Consider the following 27,606-nt stretch of genomic DNA (forward strand, 5'->3'; position numbering starts at 1 on the left):
TGCTCCTCCGTGGAGCTGCGCTGGAGGATTTTGGAAGAAGAGAGACAGAGGAAGAGGGAAGTGGTGACACCGGTGGATTATTGACTCCATTGGTGAAGCGTTACGGACATAATAGCCTCATATCCCCGCTGCTCGGGGACAACAGGCCCCTTTTTCGGACCTGGAGGTGAGTGGAACTACACTCTTCACAAGTTGTGTTGTTGAAGCGTTCAAAGTGAGCTGCTCGGGGGGTCGCTGTCACTGTCGAGTTAAAGCTTTAAATAACTATAGATAATGTAAAACTGACCTCTTGTGAGTACTCTGTCAACGGGACCTTAACTACACGCCTTGAGTAAAGCTAATTCAAAGGCTTTAAAAAAAAAAAAAGAAGAAGAAAAAAGGCTGGTGACAGTTTGAACGGTGGAAGAGCAGGCAGCGTGTCCCGGCAAGCCCTTTGTTGCTCTGCCCGCCGGGAGACGAGTACAGGCGGATACATATCCCACCTCTACACCCCCCCCCCCCCTGTTATCCGTCCACACTTCACTATAGTCCCCATGTGCCGCCACAGCCATTCAGCCCTCCATGTGTTTTTATAGCTCTTGGGAGGGAGTGTTCACACGTCGTATTTCTGCGGAATTTACAACGAGTAATAACCGAAACCGGCATTCTTATCTGAATTCTAACGGAAATAATCTTCATGTTGTTTAGCTCCATAGAGTGAAGTGAAACCTCCTAGTTCTGGTGGGTTTGTTAAACGCATGGAGTTGACAGCAGGACTGGAAATGGCAGGATAACGCATGATACGATGCCGCACGATAACGTCCCGATAATCTGCGATAGTCAATATACTGCAATTCAATCATATAAGGAAACATCATGATGTCTGAACTCGAAAAGCCCCTGTAGAGACAAAGTAGGATTTGGGTATTTATTCACTGCAAATCATTGTCAGTTTCCCAGAGTTTGACTCAAACTGGGATGAAGCTATGATAAATAAACCGAGTAAAGTCTTATCTTGTCTATTTCAACATGTGCCTTCATACCAATGGACCACAAACTAGCAGAAGTCTCGACTAGATAAAACAGGCCCGTGAACATGTGAATTGCTGCATTAAATGAATGTGTGTGTTGAGCATAAAAACCTTATCAGAAGTTTCTTTTTGTAGAAACATGTGCAGGAGTAAAGTAAAGGACTAAATATGGCTACACCTGTTCTCACAGAGCAGATCAGGTTGATGTGGCTGTCAGTTAATTTCTGAACAATGAAAATGTAGATCAGTGTAACTCAGCACAGTTCAACCCAGCTGTCACCTGTTATTGCCGACGTGCTGAATGAATAACTGTAGTTGACTAGAAATAGTCAGGATGTATGTAGGAACGTCACTTGAGTGCACTTGAGTTTCAGCTATCACTGATGTGTGTATACAAGAGCCAGACCAATATGGATTGTTAGGGGCCTACAGGCTGATACCGATAACAATGTTTATGCCAATATATAACTAGAATGGCACTAGAGATAAATTAACCTGTGCCAAGGTACAGTAGTCCCCTGAAATTCAATCGATTCCTCTAAATATGCCAGATTGTTTTTCAGCAAGATCCATTAATTGTTCCCTGGGGAAATCAGAGAAAATATTAAGGAAAAAAAAAACACCCTCCCTTGCACCTGTACATGTGTCCAAATCTTCAGCATAAATAAGTCTCAAGATGTTGTTATTTTACTGTTTAACCTTAAACGTTATTTCAAATAACAATAAATTAAAATAAGTACAGCCAGATATGTAGAAGTTGAATTAAACTTAAAATATAAACGAATGCAAAAAATCCTATCGGCAAATACAGACACAAATATTTCAGTGAAAGGCTCATATTTGTTTATCAGTCAGGCTCTATCATATACCTGTTCCTTCAACAGATGATAATGACAAAGTACAGTAAATTCCTCACAGTGGTGGGCAGTGTGAACAACATGATCATTGCAATAACTACTCCGGCATTACTGCAGTATTTGTCTTATGGTATTTACTAACTTTAAAGATTACATCATTAAAGCAATGGGTTGTGTTTAGCCCATAATTCATTTTGTTATGTTGAGTATAGGTGCAGTCTTTTGTTGTGATTACTCTCCACACAGACATGCTGGGGAAGGGGCTTGTCACACATTTTCAGTGAATAAGAGACAACAGAAACCTAGGAAACCTAACGAGTTTGCCCAAAGGCTGTAAACTATAAGAGTGCCCTTGTGACAAAATAACTTAGCTTGACTCTGTGGTGAAAGGTTGATTTCTTTAACTCTTTTGACCATTGCTAAACATGTCCATCCTGTACCGCCACATTAATTGCCTCAAGGCTGGATTACTGCAAGACTGTACCTGGGTATAGGTCAGTTTCTTCGGTCAATTATGTTTTTTTAAACCCAGGTTAACATTCCGTTCAATATAAATCAACTATACTGTTTAATACGGTGTCCTCTTTTCTATATTCTATTAGACTGATCTCAACCCTTTATTCCAGTATCCTTGTGGGAACTCATAATTGCACAATACTGTTAGTTTGTCATGTTAGTTTTCATATAATATGCTAATCTTACCAAAAACAAACAATTAGACAGAAGTAGTCATCATGTTTTGTCATCATGTTGTGGAGAGGTGAATAATTGACTGAAGTTCAATGGCTTTTGCATTGCAGTTTATTTTAGCACCTCATGATTTGTTGGTGTTGCTGAGAAAACAGTCCAGAAAAAGGGGAAGCGTATGCACAGAGCACAGAGGGCGGGGCATGTGTTGTTCAACATGCAGCTCAGCAGCAGCTGCATATAAACGGTATTTCCGACATGTCTGAGCCAGCTGTGCATCTGTCATGACTTAAACGACTGTCAGAGAAAACAGGGAAAATTTGAAATTGTTAATACAAGTTAATGAGTTCAACCAAAACGTTAAACATCCATCCCTCTGGGGTTGGGGATGGGGGGTGACTGGCAAATGTCACACTCCATTAGCATTAGTGAGCAAGCTGTGTCTTGATTTTAAATTTGGATTACCTATTTCACATTTAGTTTGTTTTCACAGCTGGTTTAAAACAGGCGCAGTCGATTTCTCCAGTGGTTCCCAGCTCAGATCGGGTGATCATCAGGGCCCTTAATGGATTTTCTGAAGGCTCCCAAGAAACTGTGAAGTGATTTAATGGATTGATTTTTGCCTCTTTTAGTTGAGGTCAGAGTTCAATAACAGACAACACATCTGCTCAGAGGTTGCAGTCTCTTTATTATAACCTTTCCATTACCAAAGTACTATGTGCCGGTAGGGTTAGATACTGTTTAACAGTAACAGAGACTACATGGGGTGGCCTCTGGTCCCAGCGGAAATTTGATTGGCCCAATAAGTCCCCCTGTCCTGTCAGAAGTCCTTTTTTGTGTTTGAAAAAGGTACAATTTCCTAAATTCATGCGTCTTAAAATGATGTGTGGTTTGGCACAATGAATGACTTCAACTTGAACCTTATTGAATCAGATAATTTTACATAGACGTCGCCACTATGTTGATCCATAGCAGAATTCTTCAACAGGGGTTGCAACATATCCGTGGCATGGTCACCCTGTACCTTGCACATGTTTAAATTAAAAACATGAATATGTGAACCCGTGTAATATTTGAATAGCTTAGTATTGAAGGCACAGTAACAGGGTAGCTATGTTTTATACATGGCACTAGGCCCAGTTTAATATATAAAACAACATTTTATACAATATACTGATCCATCTCTCCACCAGTGTGGGGTCCTTGGCCTGAAAAACGTTGAAGACCCCTGATCTATAGAATAAAACCTTTCTGACTTGTCCAATTTCGTTGGGCGTCTTCCACTTTGCCACAGTGACACAATCACATTCTCTCATCACTTCTAAGAATTTCACTTCCATGACCTTATCTGTTTTCATCTGCCTTGCCTCAACATGCACAGAAAACACCATGTCTGTTTTTTTTCTTTTATACTAACATCCCGCCTCAGTAAGAGGAGCATCTAGCTGCTGGATAGGCTGATGGAATGGAATGACATTTTCCTGCACTCCCTGGCCAACCCTCATTCCACAGTGCACCATACTTATTTCAGAAATATTGGGGCACTGGAAATGCTTTGAAACCCAGAGAGTCTTAAACCATAAAATATTTTTTTTCTGTGGATGCACTTTGCCATAGAGCCCCCGGAGCTTGTCGAGACCGTCTGTATTTATGTTGGCATCTGACAAGCTAATTTCCTCTACCTTTATTTCTTGCAAGATCCAGGAGGGAACAAAAAGTCTTGATTCAAGTTCTGTCTGGCCCCGTGGTTAATTTTCTACAGTGCACTGCTTTGTCTGTCTCAGCTCTAACAGTCAAGCTGGGCAAGTTGCCAAAATTGTCTCTGACAAAACCCTCAGAAGCTGTTTTGGGTTTCACATTTCAGCATTTGCATGTATGTGCGCACATGTTGCACCAGAGAGAAAAACACCCATAGTTTTGTCTGTGCACACGCTGCATGAACATTAGTTGATTGAATGGAACTCCTGGGCTGGGAACAAGGCTGTTGCTGAGGTATGTGCAATAGTGGATCACAGTTTTGCGGGTTTGGGCATGCTGGCTGCTGGAGAATGGTGTCAAAACTGTTTCTGGAATGGTTGGGTTCAAGCCAAGGCCCCTCTCCAACATGATGCCTCGATAGTAAACTTGAGTTCTTGTGTTCAAATGGCTTTGTAATGTTTTTTTCAGAGAGAATCACCACCGAGAGGTCTCGTGGTTGGAACTGACAAATGAGTGGGCAGTTTCGATCATTGCTCTGAATGTTGAGAGGCAAACAAACCCACAGGCAACAATGAAACTCACACTCTCCTACATCTTCAGTAGCATTTTACTGATGAAGCTCCTGCTGGCATTAGCAACTGCCTGATCAGTTTTGAATTGTTATAACCATACACCCTTAGCAACAATGCAGGCGGACCATATATGTTGTCCAGCTTTTGATAATGTAAATGAAGCAGTGAAACAGATATGATGATTTTATTTATATTGAAGTTTAGCTATAAACTTATGTCACATTACTGAAATACTCAAAACCTCTTGGTAACTGCATGAGTGAAGGTATATTGAATGTTTTTTGGATTTACTGTGTACATGCGTAAATGTCCTTTTCTAAGGTCAAGGGACATTTATTTTAAAAACCTAACAGCATTTGAGGTTATAACGTTTTTGGTACTCATGGACTCATTAGCACTTGTGGTAAACCAATGGTTAACATGTTTTTTTGTGTATTGTCCTTGCAGGATCTATAAAGAAGTTGCATTGTAAGCCTTGATGGATGTTAAGAAGAAGAAGAAGAAGTGATGACAAGTTTATCTGAAGGTCAGTTCCTCATTTAGGAGATTCAGAATATCAGTCCAATGCACCGACCATAACAACTGCTTCTGCACAGTAGGATGACATACTTGTAGTTCCAAATGCTGATCTCACAATGACTCATTGTTTGTTGAATTGTATCAGTGTGCTGGCACAGGGATCATGAGGGAAATGATCATGAATACTGTAGTTAAAGAAAGTGTGAAACAGTGTCTGTGAGAAAAGGAAGGATGTTATTGCGTCATATTCTCTGATGCTCAAGCATTTTCTTATCCCACATCTAGCCAGTCAGAAGCACCACCATGTCAAAAAGTGTGTGTGTGTGTGTGTGTGTGTGTGTGTGTGTGTGTGTGTGTGTGTGTGTGTGTGTGTGTGTGTGTGTGTGTGTGTGTGTGTGTGTGTGTGTGTGTGTGTGTGTGTGTGTGTGTGTGTGTGTGTGTGTGTGTGTGTGTGTGTGTGTGTGTGTGTGTGTGTGTGTGTGTGTGTGTGTGTGTGTGTGTGTGTGTGTGTGTGTGTAAAAATAACTTAGTAATGCATGGGTGGATTGTCACCTTACTTACTGTGAATTTTACTAAGGAGGGTATCTCCAGATGACTAACTTTTGGAGCTGATCAGTGAAAGGGCATGGTAAATAAAGAACATTGTCAGAAAAACTGTATTTCTGTAATTTACACGTTTAGAAAGATCATCTGAAGCATATGTTGATCAGAAAATAATGCCCCCTCCTATGATATTATGTCAAGAATAAGTCGCAGTGAAGTCATAAACCCTTATGACAGATAAAGGTAATTGAGGCCTGAAATCTTACGGTTTATCTAATTCCTTTTTTTTTATATAAGAAAACAGGAATACAACCACATTCACAGAATTTGAGTTTATAAAATGACAAACTATTCACAAAGTCTGTAAAAGGCTCATATTGGTGTGTTGTGAGATGATTTACCGACCAGTAAATCACAAAGTTGAAGGCTTGAATGAAATACAGCTCAGTGACGCCTAAGATTAAATCCTTGCTCAGCGGGTTTGATCATTGATTTTGAGTTTTATTAAATAGTGTAACAGTTTTACTACAATACATAGATACTATTGAACAGTCCTGTATTCAATCAGTAGCTTTTCTCTCATTAATAATAAAGAATCGTCGTCAACTTAGATTTCCTCTTATGTGAGGAGAAAAATTCTCTTTTATCCGGAGGTCTTATTTACAGCACTTTAAAACTCTATAAGCAGTATCTGGTGCACTGGGTTAAACTCTTGCTAATATCCACACCGCTTAAGTAGATTTGAATCCCACTCGACTAATACAAGTTGCTCTGGTGATTTATGTAATTGCTTAAAATGGAAAAGTAGAGAAAAAAAGACTGAGATTGGCTCAAGTTCAACAACACTCACTCTTCTCACTACAGAGTAAGAAGCAGCAGCAGTGGCAACAGCTAGCTTTTTACTTTGTTGGAGGTGCATACTAGTGTAGTTTTTCAACCACCCCCTCTGGCTCAGATGTGAGAAGAATACTAAAAATACCCAGGAAGTGAACGCTTGGCTGCTTTTGAAGAAGGCATAGTTCATTTGCTTGTTACAGTACATGATACACGGAAGAAAAGAGTACCTTTAACTAAAGGCTCCTTCATAATAATAGTTTATATCTAATTAAATGTTTAATACTGATAATTGATCATTGTGTTTTACATTCTTCATGTGTTTTGGAATCTTACATTAATTGATTGCATTGTCGAACAGTACAGCCACAGTACGCTCACCCTTGTTTTGCACCTTTGTCTAATGCAGCATTCCCTTGTTGTGTCAGCTCAAGTGGAGAGGGTTCACTGCTATGCATAGAGAGTGGGGCAGAAATTGAAACATGATCTCTTCCCCACACCCCTACACAGGGATTATGCATGGTGCTTGTAAGATAAGCAGAATCTACCCTGAATGTATTTACAAGCTATTGCATATTTCCAAAACTGTACAGCTCTGATTGAATGAGCACAGCCTGGCTTTTCTTCAGGTTTAAAGGAAAACAACACACAACTGCCTTGGACATCTGGGAAATGGGAATATACATAAACAGAGTGGCACATTCTCAGGGCAGGATTCTCCGTGGGGAGAGGAGACTCAACCATGGTGACTCCCTCTCAGAGGAACATGTGATATCACCAAACACAAGGGAGTGGATGTGGCTGATGCACGCACACACAAACACACACATACACAGACACACACACACAGAAACATGCAAAACGTACAGTCCTGCTGGTTTAATGGTGGAGTGAGGAGCTGCTTAGATGAACCAGTGAGTTATTAGACCACAATCTCAGACATGCAGGGGCCCTTGTTCCAGGTCATGTGATCACATTAGCTATGAATGATGTCATTGTAGACAAGCCTCTTCCCCGCTCTGGTACGTGACTCTTAGTAATCTCAGTGCGTGAGTTGACAACTCGACCCCCACACATCTGAGGTTGGGGAATCATTGAATTGTCTCTCTCAACATTTCCTCATTTTCAAGCTTTTTTTAAACTTTTTTTTTTCCCATTGATACCCAAAACCCTAACGTTTTTACATAAAAAAAAAAAATTCACATCAACTATATATAGACGGTACATGAGGGATAGTGCAAGGGGGTTAATGATTAGAAATCATCAATGTTTATTCAGCAAACATGCCCTCATGGTGCTGCTGCTCGCTGACATACTGTCACTTCCTGACAAATCATGGTCATGGATTTATTGAAAACAACTGAACTCATTTTGAATATATTTTCCTGGTTTCCTTGGCGTACGACTAAAAATCCCCAATAACTTAAGCAAAAACATCCATTACGCAACGCTGCCATCCTGCTCGGACTTAATTTATAGCCAGCCTGCGAAACAACGGTAGAGCTGCGGTATTGAGGTCGCTCGAACCAATCACATGTCTGTCTCAGCTGTAAATCTTGACATTTCAGCCATTTTTATAGCATCAAATAAGTATTTACAGCCAAACAAAATTACACTTAGACACCAGTTTGATGACAACAACCTAAAATAACAAGTCATCTTTGAGGAAAATTTACTTGAAGTATAATTTTACTTTTTAATTTGGAGGAGGCAGATTTATTTTTGGGACCTGCCACCAGGGGGCAATGGATACACTTTGGCTTCACTTTTGGGGAGCTGTCATGTCGTCCATTTATATCCAGTTTATGTTATAAACTTGGGGAAAATAAAACATTTGGGTTGCAAATATGAAATAGTTTTAAATTATGAATAGCTTAGAAATCAAGTTGAGTTGAGTGCAACATGTGTTTACATTGAGACATGCATTGGCTTGTAACTCTGTTTATCTCTCTATTATCTTCCCTCTGGAGAATATTCTCTCCAGTCTGCCTTTTAGTTTTCCTGGGTGGATCCTAACAACTACCCATCTACATTGATAGACTGTGGTCAGCAGCACTCCGTCCATTAGCCATTCTCTACTTCATTATCAAAGTGGGTTAGTTCCAGCCCAGACGCTGCTCTACACCACTAAACCACAGGTTAGATTGCCAGGAGCCTCCTCTCTGTTTTAAGAGGAGTGAGTCAGGGACGCTGCCCAAATATTTAAAACAATTACATTCCTATTAGCATAAAAGTATTATAGAAATGCAGCTTTGAGGGCAAAGTAAGTGACACACACTGTATGTCAAGACCTGTCTAACTGCTTTGGCTCTGAAGTGGAAACTAGGCTTCTGACTGAGACGGTGTCGGATTTCTCTGCTGCTGCCGTTCCCACCGCAGACACCCAGGGTCTTATATTGATTTTTTCAACTGTAACTCCAGGCCAACTTCAAGGCTTTCAAGACCATAATGACATAATGGACGTGTTGGCCGAGGCATGTGACATTATCGGTTTTATGTCTGCAAGGCTTTGGAATTTTCCCGAAACACTATAATGATGCAAGGCATTCGGAGCTCCAGGAATAGACTGGCTGGTGGTTCCTCTGTTGACTATGATTAGTAAAGACGGATGAAGTATGAGGTTAATGATATTTTTCCTTCCATGAGCAGGCAAACAAGTAATGAGTTAGTATATCAACACAACTCAGACGACCATGGATGGGATTATATGTAGGGCTATTTGTGTGGTCCAAACTGTCAGTATGTGCGCTCATGTGATATCGTTCTATTAATGTGTTGTTTGTAAACACTGACTGTAAGACAGTGACCTTGATGGGCATCAAGCTACTGGTAGTGAGTACTTTTTAAATAGTTGTGTGTACTGTGATTCTTAAGCTGATGATCTCATTACTATGAGTAATGCCGAAGTAGAACCAGTATTCTACTTCGGCATTACTAGTCCCACTATAACATAATATCAACATAGAGAAGTGCGAGGCTGTTTTCAGTACATGCAGAGAAACAGCATATTGATCTGTAACCACCTTGAGGATGCATGATGATCCGAGAGCTCTCTTGATTGATTTGCTGTCACCTGATGTCACTCTCAGCAACCTAACAGCTGCTGTATCAGTTGCTTTTTCATTAGCGTTTCTGGTATTAACATTAGGTGGTGCAACATTGATTTATACTTTATCGACCACTTCCCCATAATTATTTGTAAGTGTGGTTGGGCTGTGTGGTGCTCTATAATGCTGTTAGACTTATAGATATTTCCAGTGAGTTTATGCCAAGATAGCTATCACTAAAATATATATATCTGTACTAAACCCAATAAAAACACAAACTTGACTTACCCTTCATACAATGTCTCTGCTACCTTTTCATTAGTGATATCAGCTTCATCAATACAAGAGCCCCTACTTTCTTCCTCAACAAATGGCTAGGCAGCGTTACATCATTTGATGCAGGAAAATAACACCAGTGAGAGATTGCAGTGTATGATGGTGTGGGAACAAAAGAGAAACAGGAGTGTTCCCTCGCTGTTGTTCAAAGTTGATTGTGAAGTGTTCCGTTTACTGGATTAGCCAAAGTGATACATGTCCATCTGATCATTTTGTCAATGAATGAATTTCCAGAAAAATGTCAATGATAATGATTAACTATTAAAATTAAAAATTAAAGAGTCCTTACACATATGTTCTTTTATGGGCTAGAAACCAGTATGTTTTCATGGGGAAATAAAAAAATGACATGATATTTTCAATCAATAAATATAAATAAAATAAAAATAAATCTCCTACCATGTTTCGTTGTTACCATTTTCCCTTAATTCTTACAGATATCAAAATTTATTTGTTGATATCTATAGGATCCTCCAAAAAAAGCCTGTTTTGGGATGTTTTACAATTTGGATTGTTTAAAAAAAGGTATATTTATACATATATATTTTTGCGATAAAACCGTCTTATGTGGCATAATTGTTCCAGTTATGTTTGTGATTTTTCTCACCTGCAGCAATCTGACAGGATGGCATCACAGGAGGGGGAGGCGCCTCCTTCTAATGGAGGCCAATCAGACAGCCGTCTAAAGAGCAAGAAGCCGCCCAGCCTTGTAATAGCCATCCCCCCACCTGAAGTGATGATGTCCCACAACCCTGCTAAACAGGTAGGCTGATTGTTCTGACTTAATCCTGTCCTTCACTGTCTACATAATTATACTGGTTAATATATTCAGAAAGTATTATCCAACAACAGGGAAACTGCATCATAAAAAAACTAGATGACACTCAGTAGACTGCAGCCCCCAAGGCCTAACAGTTTCCAAACCAGATTTAAATTCACTAGATCCAGATTTAGTATTTGGATCTGCGCCAAATTACACACACTGAATTACAAACACTCATAGATGTTTGTCCCCTAAATATGTCAGATTAAAATTACTTACGATATTGGCTAATAGGGCTGAAGGCTCTGAGGCTGTGAATTTGCAATTTGTTCGGGCAGGGAGGCCGTCTGGTCAGCAGTCCCTCAGTTAATGGGTACAAGGCCACACATTTCCCCCTGTGGGCCCCGTGCTCAGAAAACAAATGAGGACATTTCAGCCTCACAAAGTAGCACGTAGTCAAACTTTAATTGAGCCTGCTACAGTTAAACCCACCCCGAAGAGCAAGTGGTGCAGTAAACATGCAAATATAGTGTGAAGGCATGATATGTAGGAAGAGGCGGAAATGTACTTTAGCTTTGTTATTACAAGAAAGAGGAAGCAGAAGAAGCAGAAAGAGGCCCCAAATACTCACACAACTAGGCCTGTGTTTACATTACTAAACAAAATTAAAAGATAATCATTTAGAATTTGTTTTGCCACTTAACAACAACGTATTTAAAATCACTTCCTGTCATTATACACTCATGTTTCATTATCTTTAAACCTAATGCACCAGAGAGTTAAAGTTTAGGAGATATCCACGGTCTAAGTTGATGGGAGGCTGTGAGCCACATGCATTGGACATTAGAGAAAAGCAAATACATCCAAATATCTCAATACTTGAATTTAAACTTGTCACTGATCCTGAAATATTGTGGCCATTAACTACTACCAGTAAAGTCCTGTAGTCCTTTGTAATGATCCAGGTCTGAATGTAATGTATGTGTCCTCTGCCTGGCTCTTTATGCTGTCGCTTTATTTAGGTCATCGTAATACTCCTACATTTACAATAGTAGAATGGCACTCGGTAGAGCGTATATACTGCCAGGGCCCAACAAGTTCTTTCTTGGCACATGTCCCACTCTCCCCCTAAGTTTTGTGGAGATTCATTTAGTTGTTATAGTGTAATGTTTTTATGACCAAGAAAACCAACCAATAAAGGTGCCTTGGTGGACGTAGTGAATTGCAACTCAGTTTTCCTCTTTGTACAGGTACTTTTATAGTTATTTCACTGTAAAGCCAAATCTTTATTTCTCTTTCTTTATTTCTCTTCTACTCAGCCGCTTCGACCGTCTCTGAAAAAAAGTGAGGGTGGTCAAGCAACCGGCTCCGTGTCAGACAGCATGGGTGGAGCTGCAGAACGAGGGTTCTTGACCAGAGACAGGAGGGCGAAGTTAGGTCGACAAACATCGCTGTCTCAAAGCATCCGCAGGTAACATTTTCTCTTTGGAATCATTATAACAAAATCAACAAATCAGTAGCGGACCCATTATTATCAGTGTTCATCAGCAACATATCCACTGAGCTAGTGGTCTCTTATAGCCTGCTGCTAGTTCTGAGGTCTGGATTCTGGTGTGTAACGAATGCTGTAAAGCAGGTCGTAAAGTTCCAGGACGGTACGGCAGCGTTACATTGTGCAGTTCCAGGTGTCCAGGAAGTGCTATGGCAATGAGAGACATGCGATGTTCCTATTTAAAGTGTGTGTACCATCAAAATCATTTAAATGTATATAGATCGACCTACCTACCTACATGTTGCTTTATATGTTAGAAGTAAAACTGCTGCAAACATAATTCAAGCTCATACTCTATGCTCTCTTACTGTGTAAGGTTGGCATCATCTACCCCCGGTGTTAAACAATATATTATTATGTCTCACTGACGTCCCTGTCTTCTTTCTGTTCCTCCAGGAATACAGCCACGTGGTTTGGCGTAGGGGAAGACTGTGAGACCAAGCAACAGGTATGGCATAGGAAGAGCCTGCGCCACTGCAGCCAGCGCTATGGCAAGCTGAAGGCCCAGTACAGAGAACCCGACACAGCCACCAGCTTTGACCAGGGCCTCGACTCTCCAGCCGCACACAAAATGCCAAAGGTACTGTAGGCTATCACTTACTATTACACGTTCTAATCAATGCTTTGACTCTACTCATTTCATGAGTGGAATAAAATATCCTACCATGGACGTGTGTTACACAGACTGCTCAAAGAAGCAAGATGAGGCACAGCACCAAAAATAAATGGTAGAGGAGAGTGTTCAATGTGCCTGAATTTAACAAAGCAGAGGCTTGTATGGTGACAGACGTGGACCATCTGTGTCCCAGATGAATCATGACACTTCTCTAGTTACATGTCAGTCACTCATCTAGTATTTAGTGTTTCATCTCTTCTTCACCATCTCATTTTTTGCTATTTGCTTTTCTAATCTTGAAGACCAGTGAAAACAAAATCCATGCACACACAGATACAAAGCTAATTTCTCTCAGTGACAGGATCATAGACTCTACATAAAGATGGACGCCACGTCTCTACCTCCTCCCACTATCGAGACGTTAATCTTGCAGCATTGACAACATTTTGTGGGTAAAATCTTTAGTCGGGGGATGGAGCTGCTGTGGTGATGTCCCGCTGATACATGCGCCTGAGCATCAAGAGTCAGTCTCAGCTGTCACTCAAGCTATTGAACCCTTTATATTGCAATTAAAACCAATGTCACAAGGAAAAAACTGTGTTAAACATGTACTTGTACTACGCTTTTTTTTAGTTCCGTTCCTAGCCATTGACATGGATGAGGAGGGGCTTATAACCTGTTCAGCAGCCAACCACCAGGTGGCAATCAAGACACTTTCACTTTGGGGGGAGCAGTCATGTTGTTCATCTTTATGTACAGTCCTCGGTTGGGACTTCAGTGTCCTTTTCTCTCGTGTCTTCTGCTCACCACCTGCAACATGTGGAGCAAGTTTCAGGGTGTAGCTCAAATATTTGTATCAGCTTTATTCTCCTGTTCTGTTTCCCCTAGATTGTAGATCCCCTGGCACGGGGAAGAGCCTTCCGCTGCCCAGATGAGACTGACAGTCGCTCCCCCAGGACGCCCTACTTCGCTCAGGGTGGTCCCTTCACCCCCGGGGTCACCTCGCTCAGCTCTTTCACCAGCCAGCGGTCCGGGTACAGCCGCTTCCCCAAGCGCAAGAGGGAGTCTGTGGCCCGCATGAGCATCCGAGCTGCATCCAACCTGCTGAAGGTGCGTAGGGTCCCCAGTGACCTTGTGTGAATTGTGTGTTTTGTGTGTGTTCGGATGTGTTCCAGATAGGAGAGGTCAGAGAATTATCAACGGAACTGAGTCATGTTATGATTTTTAAACTTTGGTTGTTGTTCTCAGTTTTTTCTTCTCGACGGCTGCTGTTAAATGTTTTGTATCCTGTAAAAAACAAGTAGCAGATCATTTAGGAATCACTGTGGATCAAATTTAGAAAACGTTTAATATAGTGATCATGAATAACTTCATATTCCACAGTAATAAATGTACAGTACTCAGCCTCCAATGCAACGTCTTATATACTTGTTATCATAGTTTGAAAAATAAATACAATTTTAAATACAATTTAACCACAATTGAACGAATGTCTCACAAACAGTATATTTATAGATCTGGTCAAAGAAACCTTTTTGGATGTTTGAAATCCCTTTATTATGTGTGTGTGTTTTGTCCAGGGTCGTAGTGGTTTGCCAGGCTCCCAGGGAGGTCGCAGTTTCCCCAGGAGGAGCTTTGCCAGGCCCAGCTGGATGGATGAGGACACTGTGGATTCTGCAGACGCATCTGAGTCGCTTTTTTTCAGCAAGGTCAGCGGCCATTTTCTTGATTTTCCTCTTTTCTCTCCTTGTTTCAACTTTATTTGGAATGACTTGTATTTATTTAACAATGTCCACTACAACAGAAACAGCAATCGATTGTCTTAACACATAGGATGCCTCGCTTTCTCATGAATTATTGCTCTCCCCCATCTTCCGACTTTTTATCTTTCTTCCACATTATTTTGTCCTGCTCTCCTGCTTCCTTTGGGACCTCTATCACATCTGCTGCTCAGGTTGATGCCCACGATGAGATGATATCAATGGCAGATGATGTATTTGAATCTCCACCCATGTCGGCAGCTTTCGGTCCCTGTGAGCAGCCTGACCAGAAGTTCCCAAGCCTGTGAGTAAATACATAATTTGCGTCAAAGTCAGCCAGCAGTCTCAGGAAGGATGAGTGATCCTATAGTCCTCCAGTCTTGCTCTCAGTAAACGTTATGAGCAAATTGTAAATCCAACTCCTTATCCAGGTTTTCATCAAAAATAATTGCATATTATTGGAACTTCAGAGGTTACAAATCTGACACTTGTCAGTAAAGCTGGGCTCAGACTTTTAAGAACATGAGTGATTTTGTTTAAATCAGGTTGCATTGCACACTAGAGGAGAATCTTCACAGATGTTCTTCTCTATAATCTTTATTACGCCTACACTAGAAAATAATGACTCACCAACATCACACACTACTGGTTATGATCAAGATTATTGCTCCAGTGTCAGTGATGCACCACCTCACATCTCCTCTGATGTGATCTCATGAGAAGAAGGTGCTAACCACACACAGTATGGAGACTGCCATAGTGCAACAGTTGTTCGGCGATAATGCTTTGCAGTAACATCAAATGAAGGTAGAAGACAGAAGATGATGGGGTGAGAAAATGTTTGGGGCCTATCTATTCTTCAGCAAGAACTGAAGGTGAGATTTGAACTGTCAGTTCATCAACAGTGATCTCCATCTCAAAAGCTTGACTCGTCTCTTAGTGGTTCAGCTCAGAAAGTATACGGACATAATTGTTCTGATTTTATATCCAATTATCAAACGGGTTTAATAATGATTGGGACCCCCATTTGGGGAGATTTAACGTTTCAAAGCCATTTGTAAAGCCTCACATTACCAGATCATCTTGGCCCAACATAGATTCCAGACCAGATTTCTCCTCAGATTCTCGGGGGCTGAATCAGGGATTTATATTGACAAGGAATTCCTGTAGTCTGAGCCCAGGTGTTGTAGTAACTCAAACCTGTGTAACAATGGCAAACTTGACAATTATTACCGGCGTACCTTTTACTTTTTTGATCCATTTTCCTGAGCTCTTTGAATTGCTATTCATATGTATGCATTTAACTCTTGCATCTCAATATTATTTCCTCTTCCTTACCACCGCTCTTGCCACACCCTCTTCTTTCCCGTTTCCTTTCTACAGTAAGGACATATCTCGGACGCCCAGGACACCAATAGCATTGTCCGAAAAGAGCCACCCTCGTCGTGGGCGTCGCATCGCATCACAAGTCAAGCACTTTGCATTTGACAAACACAAGCGTCAGTACGGCATGGGCGTTGTGGGGAAGTGGCTGAACCGGCATTACCGACGCAGCATCAGCAGCAATGTCCAGAAGCAACTGGACGACTTCCACAGCCACAGGTTGGGAATGCGTAGATGCTAATGCTCACCAACATAATAGTGGATATTTCACAAACTTTAAATAATTGACTTGTGGTCCTCAATCAGAGAGAGAAAAGTAATGAAATCATCTGCCTCACTGTTTTATTTTAACAGTAAAAAGTGATGTAAAACCTCCAGAGAGAAACAGAGGACAGTTATATACAAACAATAGTAATCTGTCGAGCAGTAAGAAATGTTTAGGAAAGATTTATTTCCATACCCACTGTGTTGTGATGTCTGACAGTTTTTATTGGTAAGCCATGATTTTAAACTTTTAACCCTTGTCTTTATTAACAGTGATTTTTTTTTTTTTGATCAGGCCGTACTTTACCTACTGGATCACGTTTGTCCATATCGTGATCACACTGCTGGCCTGTGGTACATATGGTTTTGCCCCTGTGGGGTTTGCACAACATTCTACAACTGATCTGGTGAGTCCTAAACTGGGTCCAATCTCACAGAACTATAAGAAGACAAATCTCTGTTCATTCAGAAATACACTGGTGTTTTTTCATGAAACAGTAGAATTTGATGTTTTTATCTTGATAAAATTGTGTTCACAAGAATGGTCTGTACGGACAGACAGACAACCCGAAAACAAAAGGCCTCTCTCACCAGCACAAAGGCATTATAATATCAGATATTTTACGTCTTTGAATTTTTGCATTTTAGAATATTTATTACCCAAATGTTAAACCTGGCTACATACATGTTTGAGAGAAATACATATTAAAATAGACTTTTAAGTGAAGTTATTTTTATCCCGCTGTGTATTAAGCAAAAGATGAATTTAAAAGACTGAATTTATTTATGTTTATGAATAAAAAAAAGAAAATGTATCACTGTAAAATCATTAGCTAACTCTGAAAGCTTTAAAAGTTTAAGTTCTCTTGTCATGTTTATCAGTTACATTTCCAACCCTATCACTCTGTTGCCCTCTAGGTGCTGAAGAACAAAGGCATTTATGAGAGTGTCAAGTTTATCGAGCAGGAGAACTTCTGGATTGGCCCGAGCTCTGTGAGTATCTTGCTTCTGTGTGTTTTTTATCACACACGTAGACAGACACACATGACAAGTTGTGATCTGCTGTGACCATAGTGTGAAACGGTCACACAAAAATGAAGGATCCCCACCTTTCTCTTTCACAACATGTATTGTTATCTGTGGGCGACTGCAGACACGCTCTACTTTGTTGGGTGAAGCGTTACACCATCATTAGTTTGTGACTTTCTTACCTCATCACGAAAGGCACTTCCTGTTGCTTAACGTTGACCACTCTGAGCTCTAACCCCTTCCCTCTCCTTCACTTTTACATGTGTGAATCTGTTTACTTGCATGAAAAACGTCAAGCAGATTATCTTTTTGATCTCACTCATTTAAACCTTAAATGTCGAATGAGTAAAGTTTCAGTATTTTTAAGCTGAACCCAGAGGTGTCTGTATTTTCTGGAACATGAGAGAATTAACTCTTATTTATAACTTGTTAAACAGCATTAAGGCTTAATCCACATGCAGAAATGAAGCATGTATAGAATCCTTTTTTACATTTACTTATTTTTGCCAGCTTGTATATCTGTTATTTACCAAAATTACCATTATTTCCTACTTTACCATATAGGATGACCTGATTCACCTGGGGGCCAAGTTCTCACCATGTATCCGTCAGGACAAACAGATAGTGAATCTGATCAAGAAGGCCAAAGACCTGGAAAGAGAGTCTGGCTGCTGCGTGCAGAATGACAACTCTGGATGTGTGCAGACCCACAACTCCGACTGCTCTGTATGTTGTTTAACGTGCACTTTCATACAAAGCACATTATCATTATTATTATGATAAGTAGGGTTACTATATACAGTTTCTCTATTTTACATCAAAGTAAAAATTTGTTGGGTTTTTTAAATGAAATAACATAGTAATATAGTATATTTCATTAAATAATTTTGAATTTAAACGTAACAAATCATCTTTCTCAATACACACATTAAGATGAAGCTAAGGAACATTTCTTAAAATGTCTTTATATTTATTATTATTGTTTTAAATGACTGTTCTCTTTAATGTTTAATGATAAATGCTTCAATTCAATATAACATTATTGTGTGCATGCAGGAAACGCTGGCCACGTTTATTAAATGGAACAAGGAGTATGTGGACATCAGCAGGTCCTCGGGTTCTGTCTGTCACCAGGATCCCAGGTGAGGAGATGTGCAGCATGTGATTACTCTGCCACATGAGATGAGGAATTCTTCTCTTCTCAAAAATAGTTTTAAATTTAGTGAATCTATTTAAACCTTCTTGTGCTCCATGTTGTTGTGATCAGAGTCTGTGAAGAACCTGCGTCTGCAGCGCCTCATACGTGGCCAGATGACATCACCCAGTGGCCGGTGAGGGGACACCACCGCTCATTTGGAAATTTATTTTCACAACCCACTTCGATTCCTGGAGCTAATTTAACAATGTTATTGTATTTCTGTGTTTGTGTTCATTTTGTCTCCAGGTGTGTACGTTTCCCAAGAAGTCGAACCACACAGGTTACAGACACATGGACTGTAACATAAAGGGACGGCCATGCTGCATAGGAACTAAGGGCAGGTGAGACACAGAGACTGATATATTAAAATGCCTTTGTGCTGGTGAGAGAGGTTTTTTGTTTTCGGGTTGTCTGTCTGTCCGTACAGACCAGTCTTGTGAAAACAATGTCTCAAGAACGCCTTGGGAGAATTTCTTAAAATTGGGTTTAAATATTCAATGGGACTTAAGATCAATGTCTATATGACCCCACTAAATACATTTTTAGTCTTGTGAAGGAATCATCTCAGGAACGCCTTGAGGTATTTTCTTCAAATTTTGTACAAACCTTTACTTGGTTACAGGTCAGGTGACTTCATGGTCTTGTGAAAGTGATATCATATAACATTACATTTAAAGGGAATTGTATTACATCTGGCACAAACATTTACTTGGACTCAAGGATGACCGGATTAGAATTTGGAGGTCAAAGGTCTCACAAAAGTTGATCCTGCGTACCTCTTGATAACCCTTTCAAATTGTTCACCTCGATTCCCTGATTAACTGATCAGATTCCATCAAGACTGAAACTGCACTGATTCATGGAGGTGCACAGCCTTCAATTCTGGTTTTCTTGCCTTGTGTCGGTCAAGCCCTGCACATGTCAACCTGATCTATTGCTTCACTTCATTTGAATTGCATTTTGTTTTGTCTTCCTATAGATGTGAGATCACCACCAGAGAGTATTGCACTTTCATGCACGGTTATTTCCATGAAGACGCCACACTCTGCTCACAGGTAGTTTGTGTGCTTCTGTTTTGTGTGTGTTGGTGTGTTTGTGTATTTCTGACCTCAAGCATTACTCTTGTGTAGGTCAACTGTCTGGACGACGTGTGCGGTTTGCTGCCCTTCCTAAATCCTGATGTTCCAGATCAGTTCTACCGTCTGTGGCTCTCCCTCTTCCTCCATGCAGGGTAAACACCACTTACCTCTTACAAACATCCTGAAACAAAGACCGAATTTCTACATACATATTTCTGTAAAGGGCTATTTGAGCTGAGTGAAGGGAATGTGTCATATGCAGTGATTACTAAGTGATTATAATGTTGAGGCAATGAGCTGTTTTAGTCGTTTGCTATGAAAACAGAGGGTGGTTTCACTTTGTCAGCATCCTTCAGGATTCAGACCTGAAGAAATATTTCGAAATTAACCCCCAGTGCTCATGAGTTGGTCACTCGCAGAAGCACTTTAGTACTACGTGCAAACACTCAGCACATGGGCAATCCCTCAGGTTTAGTTTCAGGGCAGATAAAAGAGCTTTCATTAAAGGGCTTAGTGAAAAAGAAATGGGCTGAAATACCAGCAGACTGCATTGATATGTCATTTTTAGACTCTATGCGTGTTTGTTTGTAGGCTCTTGCACTGCTTGGTGTCGGTGGTGTTCCAGATGACAATACTGAGAGACGTGGAGAAGCTGGCAGGTTGGGTTCGCACCTGCATCATTTACATCCTCAGTGGCATCACTGGGAACCTCGCCTCTGCCCTGTTCCTGCCCTACAGAGCTGAGGTGAGCTCTTCTGATGAATTCCTTTTTTGCATAAGGAAGTGTTAAAGCCCATACCAGGAGTTTTTAACTGGTCATGAAACAGGATTATTTGAATATTGCTGCCTCTTTATGATCTTTAACTGACACAAATCGGGGAGAAATGATCATTGTCTGTCGCCGGGACGGATTACTCGTGAAGTCAGAGCAAGGATTTACGACGGTCAGGCTGGAAAAGACAATGTTATGGTGGAGGATACAGAAGTGGGGAGGCGAGCCAGGCTACAGGCTAGGCTAAAGGCTAACCTGTACAGACCAAACATGTTTGTGTTACACTGACCTTTGTCAGGATTGCCAGGAAAGCAGATTTATTCTCATTACTTAAGCACTTGCACATACGCGTGCTTTCAAACGGTCAAATACACACGTCATCCTGATCTGTGAGCTGGTCAAACATCAGGGGTGGTGATCCGTGAGGGAGAGGTGAGATATTAAATCCTTTCATATTCCTCCAATGGATTTAGATCCATAACTTAACAGGCTGTTGACAGATTGATAAATCCTCCCTTCCTCTGAACTTTACCTATATATATATATATATATATATATGTGTTCCTTGTTACTTATCATGTGAATATACAACATGGGTAAAGACAGCCTTTACCATTTTATGGGAGTTTTGTTGATGATGTTTGAAATGTTGATGAAGGAAAAACATCTCAACACCTCCAGTATATAATTCCACTGCATCCATAGTTTGTTTATGTGCTGTTTTCACTCAGTGGCTTAGCTCAGCTTAGCTCAGCTCAGTTACTGAAGGCGTTTCTCTTGCTGGGGATTATTAGAGCCCACCATCTCGAGAAGTCTGGAGGGGGCAAAGAAAACACCTCATGGAGTTAAGTAAGTGAAAAAGCTCGGCTCAAGCTGACAGCACATTATGGGTTTAATGTACCTGAGTCATTCCAATGAAGTGAAAGGCAAGTGCACTGTTCATCAAATGGTTTTCAGAACACAACGTATCACTCAGATAAATAAATAAAAACATGGATATACTTGGAGCCATACCTTTAAGGCGATAATAGTTTATGTCTGTGGCTAGTAACCAGGGTTTCGGTCCTTAAACATGTATCAATTGAAAACATTCTTATCCTCAGTCTTTGTTCTTTTTCAGAATATTTGCTGCATTGAAGAGACAAATGGGAACTTTGATTATCAGACTAGAAGATTTCAATGGGAGAAATGTTTCCTTGGTTAACTTCAGTTGTCAGTTTGGTTTAAACGTGGTGGTGTCATAAATCCGTCTTACACTTTCAAAGTCTGAGTTGGACATTATAACCATTGTTAATCCACCCCATAACTAAATGTCCTCTTGGATGTGATTAAGGAAAGTTGGAGCAATCAATCCTCTCGGTTTACAAGATTAACCGTGCGTGTGTGGTGTGTGTGCGTATGTGCGTCAACTGTAGTTCCTTGCTTTCTTCAGTGATGTCTGTAGGTGCTTTTAAATCACTCTTTAAGAGTGAGTTTTATTCTCTCTTTTCTTTTACATGATATCTTAACATCAGTTTGATTGAAAGTCTTAAAATGTGGTACAAACTATCCCTTTGAGTCAAAGATGAACTGATAAGAGTTTGGTGCCTGAGATCAAAGGTCAAGGTCACAATGACCTCATGTTAGTGTGTTTCAGTTGTGAAAGCTAATGGTTACGGTGACCTTTATATGTAAAAAGTATGCAGAAAAATATACACAGAAACTGCACTGGTTGGTGGAGGCATACAGAAGCAAACACCAGGAGATCCATTGAAAACATACTGTTGATATGTTGATACAAATAACTGAGTATGTGAAAAGAAGACAGTCTGGATTACCTACTTTCTACTGGCATGGCTGTTGTCTTTATTGTGTCTGTAAATCTCACTTTCCCCTTTAACAGATTAGCCTAATGCCATTGTACACGTTAGAAAGGCCACTGCTACAGAGTTTAGTGAAAGGGATTAGTTAATTTTTTTCTTCTAAACAAAGACAATTGTTGCAAAGATTAGATTTGTCGCTTGGCACTTCCAGTCTGTAAACCTGAACAACCACTTAAAATGTTTAATCATTTAATTTTCTAAGTTCACAAGTGTATTTAGAGTGACTCAAAATCCACTTTTTAAAGCTACTAGGCCCATTGTTCAAAAAGGTTGTACTTGGTCTTGTATTTAATGATGGATGTGTATTTCAAGGTATGGAATTCAATATACAAATCAGAGTATTAACTCTTATTCCCTTTAAAAGCCAGGTGAGTTTACACCTTTCCAGATTACCATTTTTAAAGGGATTTTCCAGATAGTGAAACGGAATGGATCTGCTCATCTGTTAAAACTCGGGTTGGCAATCCTGGAAGAGATAGCAGGAGCAGGCTACAGTTTGAAAAAGTTAATAAAGAAATGCATTGATCGGTAGAATCCATTCATTCCAATCCGCCCACCCATTGGCTCTCTTGTCAAAGCAATGCCCCAAAAACGGATAAACACACACAGCCTGTCAACTTCTAGAAGCTTACTTCTCTGTGACTGGCTCGCAAACTTCTGGCTATCGTCTCAGCTCAACAGTGTCTGTCTCTCCGGCTGAAGACCCCAAGTAAGGATTTCGCGATTAACTAATATTACGATAACCGCGGTTTTATAACATCACAGTTTCATAACCGTAAGAGTTATAAAGCCTAAGATATGTAACTATGATGTCCTGCCTCTCGCAGTTAACGTCTTGAGTGTGTGTGGTGCACTTTACTGAAACGTTAGTTGAGAGAAGGGAACTTACGTAACAGCCTTATTTCTACCAGCGCTGGACAAAAAACTCCTTCGGAGGAGTTCACAGCGAGAGGAGAAATCCTTGTTTTGATTTCAGTTCTGACCAGCTCTGAAGGAGCTGCTGACACACACACACACACACACACTAACACACACCCTATCTCTCTCTTCCTATTAACCATTACAAATGTAGCCAATTTTTCACAACAAGTCAAGACTTTGCACCCAAAACAGAACACCGCCATTGATGACCCTTCACAATAAAAGTCCCTAACCGATACACTGTTTATGATGACAGTAAACACAACTTCACTGACCAGCCTTCCACAATAAGGCAACTAAATAAAATAGCTTACATAAATTACTTTTAAGTTGCCAAAACGTTACACTATAAAACTAACTGGCTGAAAAGTTAATTTTGTTAGCCTTCTTGTCTTGATGTCATCAAGACATCTATTATCTTCTTCATAAACCGACCCCCACTGCTTTCATCTGCAAATTATGACATGAGGTGACTCTCAGAATGACGCACCTTGACGTGAGAGTCAGAAATCCCACCGCCCAGCTCTCTTAGCACCAACCAGCTCACAGATCTTCATACACCAGGAATAACCAGAGGAAGCATATGGGAGGCCCAACTAAGGGTTTAAGTGGATTATCCTTTAAGTGTTGAGTAAAGGAGACCCTGTGGCTCCAGCATACATGACTCAAACAGCAGCGGTGAAAGGCATCATTATAATTCACAGATCGAAAGAATAATTACAGTACATTAAACTTCAGTTTCTATATCCCACAGAAACATCAACAATTCATAGCTGTGAACTCTCGATTTGATTGAAAGTAATTTGATGTTGTTTCTTGGTGGACACTCTGTGTGAATGGACACTGGCTGGAAATGTGAGCTAACAAGAGGCTGAACAGCTGCTACTTCGTTATGTTACTTTTTCATGTTAACAAATGTATTAACTTTACATTAAAGTATTGTAATCTATAAATAAACATCCTGAAGTAACATTACAAAAGTTAATCATGGTCTTGACAGGCTCACAGAAGTGCCCCCCCTGTTTCCGCCCTTTCAATATTTTCCATCTCCGCCAATAGAGAGTGACGACTAGCAAATTAGGGACGTGTCCGCCTGTGTTTCTGGGGCGTGTGGGTGCACTGCTGAGCCATGCTCTTCCTCGTTTGCAGGAGTTTAATGTCTTCACAGATTAGCCATCTGTCTCAGACCAGGCCAAGCCTCCGAACTCAGCCCTGACGTCACTCTAATCTGCTCACCTTTACTGCCTGACCCAGGGCTCGTATTGCACCTCTACCCAAGAGTGGATGTCTTCATGTGCAAGCACGGACAACATCAAGCTTCATGCAAACGACATCAACACTCCCAAAACCTGTAATCACTCTGATGATCCTGGGAGGATCACCCTACATTCATTAATTAGCAATTGATACGGCTTGTACAGGTCAGGCTTATCTCTTTTAGCGATGGTCACCAGGAGTGACTTAACAGTATCTAAAATAATCGTTTCATGTAATACAATGATTTGTAAAAATGTGATCCTGTAGAAAGTTCAGATATTTGCTGATATATGTACCTGAAAATAAATCGACATAACAAAATTACAGACACATGAAAAATGTACTTAAGTACAGTTACTAAGTAAATGTACTTTGTAACGTCCCACCACTGGTTTAAGAATAATAATTCTTTAATTTGAATCAAACATAGCTGAGCAGCTGTGCTGAGAGCTCACATAGAGGTTACCCAGAAGCCCTGTGTCACCAGTAATGGGATGTATATTTTGATGTCCAGCACACATCAGAGATTATGTGTGTCAAGCATGTGTCAAGTGCTCAGTCAAACATGTAAGTCAGTTTGCAGGGTGTTTTCTATTGGCTATAAAATAATTAAATGATAATACATTTCATTCCTTGGAGCCTTTACATAACGAGGAACTCCTTCAGCTTCCTCTCTGAACTAAAACCAACCTGTGCTTTGTTGTTTTAAACGTAATAATTGTGATAGATGATAATGCTCTGCTTGTTTTCCTCCCTCCAGGTGGGTCCAGCAGGCTCTCAGTTCGGTCTCCTCGCCTGCCTGTTCGTCGAATTGTTTCAAGGTTGGCAGATGCTGCAGAAGCCGTGGAAGGCCTTTAACAAGCTGCTGGGTATTGTCCTCTTTCTCTTCATGTGCGGCCTCCTGCCGTGGATCGATAACATCGCCCACATCTTCGGCTTCATCAGTGGCTTGCTGCTCTCCTTCGCCTTCCTGCCCTATGTCACCTTCGGGACTTTCGACATGTACCGGAAACGCATCCTCATCGCCGTCTCGATGCTGGCCTACATTGGGCTGTTCTCATCCCTCATCGTTTGGTTTTACATTTACCCAATTAACTGGCACTGGCTGGAGCATCTCACCTGCCTGCCCTTCACAAGCAAGTTCTGTGAAAACTACGACATAGACCATGACATTAACGATGTGGTGCACTAGCCATTATGCTCTTGATGGTGTCTAATACTGGCCCACTAGTTTCTAGACAATATCCAGAGCAATCTGAACAAGCAATCATGATTATTCTGAACAAGCAATCATGTTTTTTACTCATTAAACGACCAGGTCCAATTTCACGAGAATGGAAACTGAATCAGTCTCCTCTTGTCAGCATGCTGATGTGCTTACTTCTGTAATTTTTTTAACCTTAGTCAAGTCTAGCATTTCAATTTACTAATCAGCTTGAAGATTCCCGGAACCAGACGACAGGAAAAGATAGGGTGTCAAAGCTGCATGAAGCTGGGTGGACCATTAGGAAAAGATCAACAGGAGGAACAGAGTGTCTTTATCCTGCATCCATCTATCTGTTATCTTTCATGTAAGGATACAACAACAGAAAAAAGCCAAAGGAAAGAAGAAGACATGGTCATCTCAGGTCAGCTTTTCCGTTAATTCTGTGGACGGCAAGAAAGTTTGATAAAGGAAGAGCCATGTCATAGTAACGTTTTCTGTTTCCCGGTGAATTGAAATAAATCAGTTTCCTCCCTCCAGTGACTCTAGTTATCATCACCACATTAACACATTTGACATGGCCTTGGAGGGAGGGATTGAATTAGTCTAGTGTGTCTCAAGGAACGGAAACAGCTCAACACTGGAGAACCACAGCACTTTGGCTTGTACGTCTTCATCACTTCATACATGATCAATGGGAAGACAAAGACTATAACACTATGAAGACCGTCAGTCACTGCTGCTGCCCCTCCTTGTTTGGAACGGAGTCAAAGCTGTTAATTCCGTCTTTTGTACATCGGCATGTCAATTTTCAATGGAGTAGTGAAACACGTGCTACATATAACAAGTTCTAACTGTTTGGCTGGAAATATCAGTGGTCTCCTAAGGCAAGATTTCTATCTAAACCCACTAGTTGCCTTAAACAGACTACCAAATTAGAGATGTCTGGTTGTTCTTCAGCTTACAGCTCGTGATCGGCCTCCTGGATGATGATGAACATGTGTCTGACCCGAACGTACCAAAGCTACTTCACATGCTGCTTGTGTTTGCATGTTTTTTTGCCACCGTCACTTAGTTTGTTTATGTAGGTCACCAACACCAAGGAAACATTTTCAGTCTAGCTCTTCTCTAAACGCAGTGGCCATCACTATATAAAGTAAAATGAAAAAAATAAAAATAATAATAAGCCGGTGTCTGTGGCCCTCACAGGACTGTAATTTGCATTTTTTCAAAGCGACTCCTGCTCCTGCTAGGTTTTCCTTGATTACCAACTATAGCTTTAATGAGGACATCTTTCTTGTCCCTATAAACATCCACTTTTTCTCCAGATGTTCTGTCTGAACCAGACAGCCAACTTGTTTAGGTTGTGGTCCATAACCCGTGAGTTGGATTTAGGGGCTGACTCACTCATAATCTTGTGAGTTAGTTGGACAATTTAAATATATTTAACTACTTTTTAACACCACTGTGTTCTGTAAAGGTCAGACTGTTTTAAGCCATATGAGTCTGCGCTCATACAGTAAGTATGACAACGATATCCACTTCTTTCTGTGCCTTTGGACATGTGAGCATGGGAATGTAATGTTTGCAACAACTCACAGCCTCAATCACAACAGTACTCAGCAGTTACACTACCGTGCCTGCGTCTGCATTGGGACCAAATCATTTCACACCTGCTTCTATTATAATGGAATAAAAAGGGAAATATAATTGTTAAATGAAGGGAGTGGTGAAGGTCATCATCTGTTTTGATTCAGTTTTTTTATGTGAAAATCTATGTGTGCTAAAGCGTCAAAAATAAAGAGTAAATGTCAAAATAAAAGCCCCCCTAGTAATGAAGTAA

General features: G+C 40.6%; 1 protein-coding gene across 1 annotated transcript; it reads left to right on the top strand.

The window, feature by feature from the left end:
* Positions 1-27,606, top strand: LOC133953404 (inactive rhomboid protein 2-like). The gene is made up of 19 exons (XM_062387314.1): positions 1-166; positions 5,272-5,350; positions 10,717-10,866; positions 12,186-12,337; positions 12,815-12,998; positions 13,923-14,144; positions 14,615-14,743; positions 14,989-15,098; positions 16,178-16,396; positions 16,737-16,848; positions 17,360-17,434; positions 18,035-18,196; positions 18,527-18,612; positions 18,738-18,801; positions 18,915-19,009; positions 19,648-19,723; positions 19,799-19,899; positions 20,339-20,492; positions 25,320-27,606. The coding sequence occupies exons 3-19, from the start codon at positions 10,729-10,731 to the stop codon at positions 25,749-25,751; spliced, it is 2,511 nt and encodes an 836-aa protein (XP_062243298.1). The 5' UTR covers positions 1-166; positions 5,272-5,350; positions 10,717-10,728; the 3' UTR covers positions 25,752-27,606.

This window comes from Platichthys flesus, chromosome 5 (genome assembly GCF_949316205.1).
Source record: "Platichthys flesus chromosome 5, fPlaFle2.1, whole genome shotgun sequence".
Classification (NCBI taxonomy): Eukaryota; Metazoa; Chordata; class Actinopteri; order Pleuronectiformes; family Pleuronectidae; genus Platichthys; species Platichthys flesus.

Excerpts from the sequence above, each read along its gene's own strand:
- LOC133953404 (XM_062387314.1), top strand. The coding sequence starts at position 10,729 with ATGGCATCACAGGAGGGGGAGGCGCCTCCTTCTAATGGAGGCCAATCA. Across the intron at positions 16,397-16,736 it reads GACGACTTCCACAGCCACAG|GCCGTACTTTACCTACTGGA; the intron begins GTTGGGAATGCG and ends TTTTTTGATCAG. Across the intron at positions 16,849-17,359 it reads AACATTCTACAACTGATCTG|GTGCTGAAGAACAAAGGCAT; the intron begins GTGAGTCCTAAA and ends GTTGCCCTCTAG.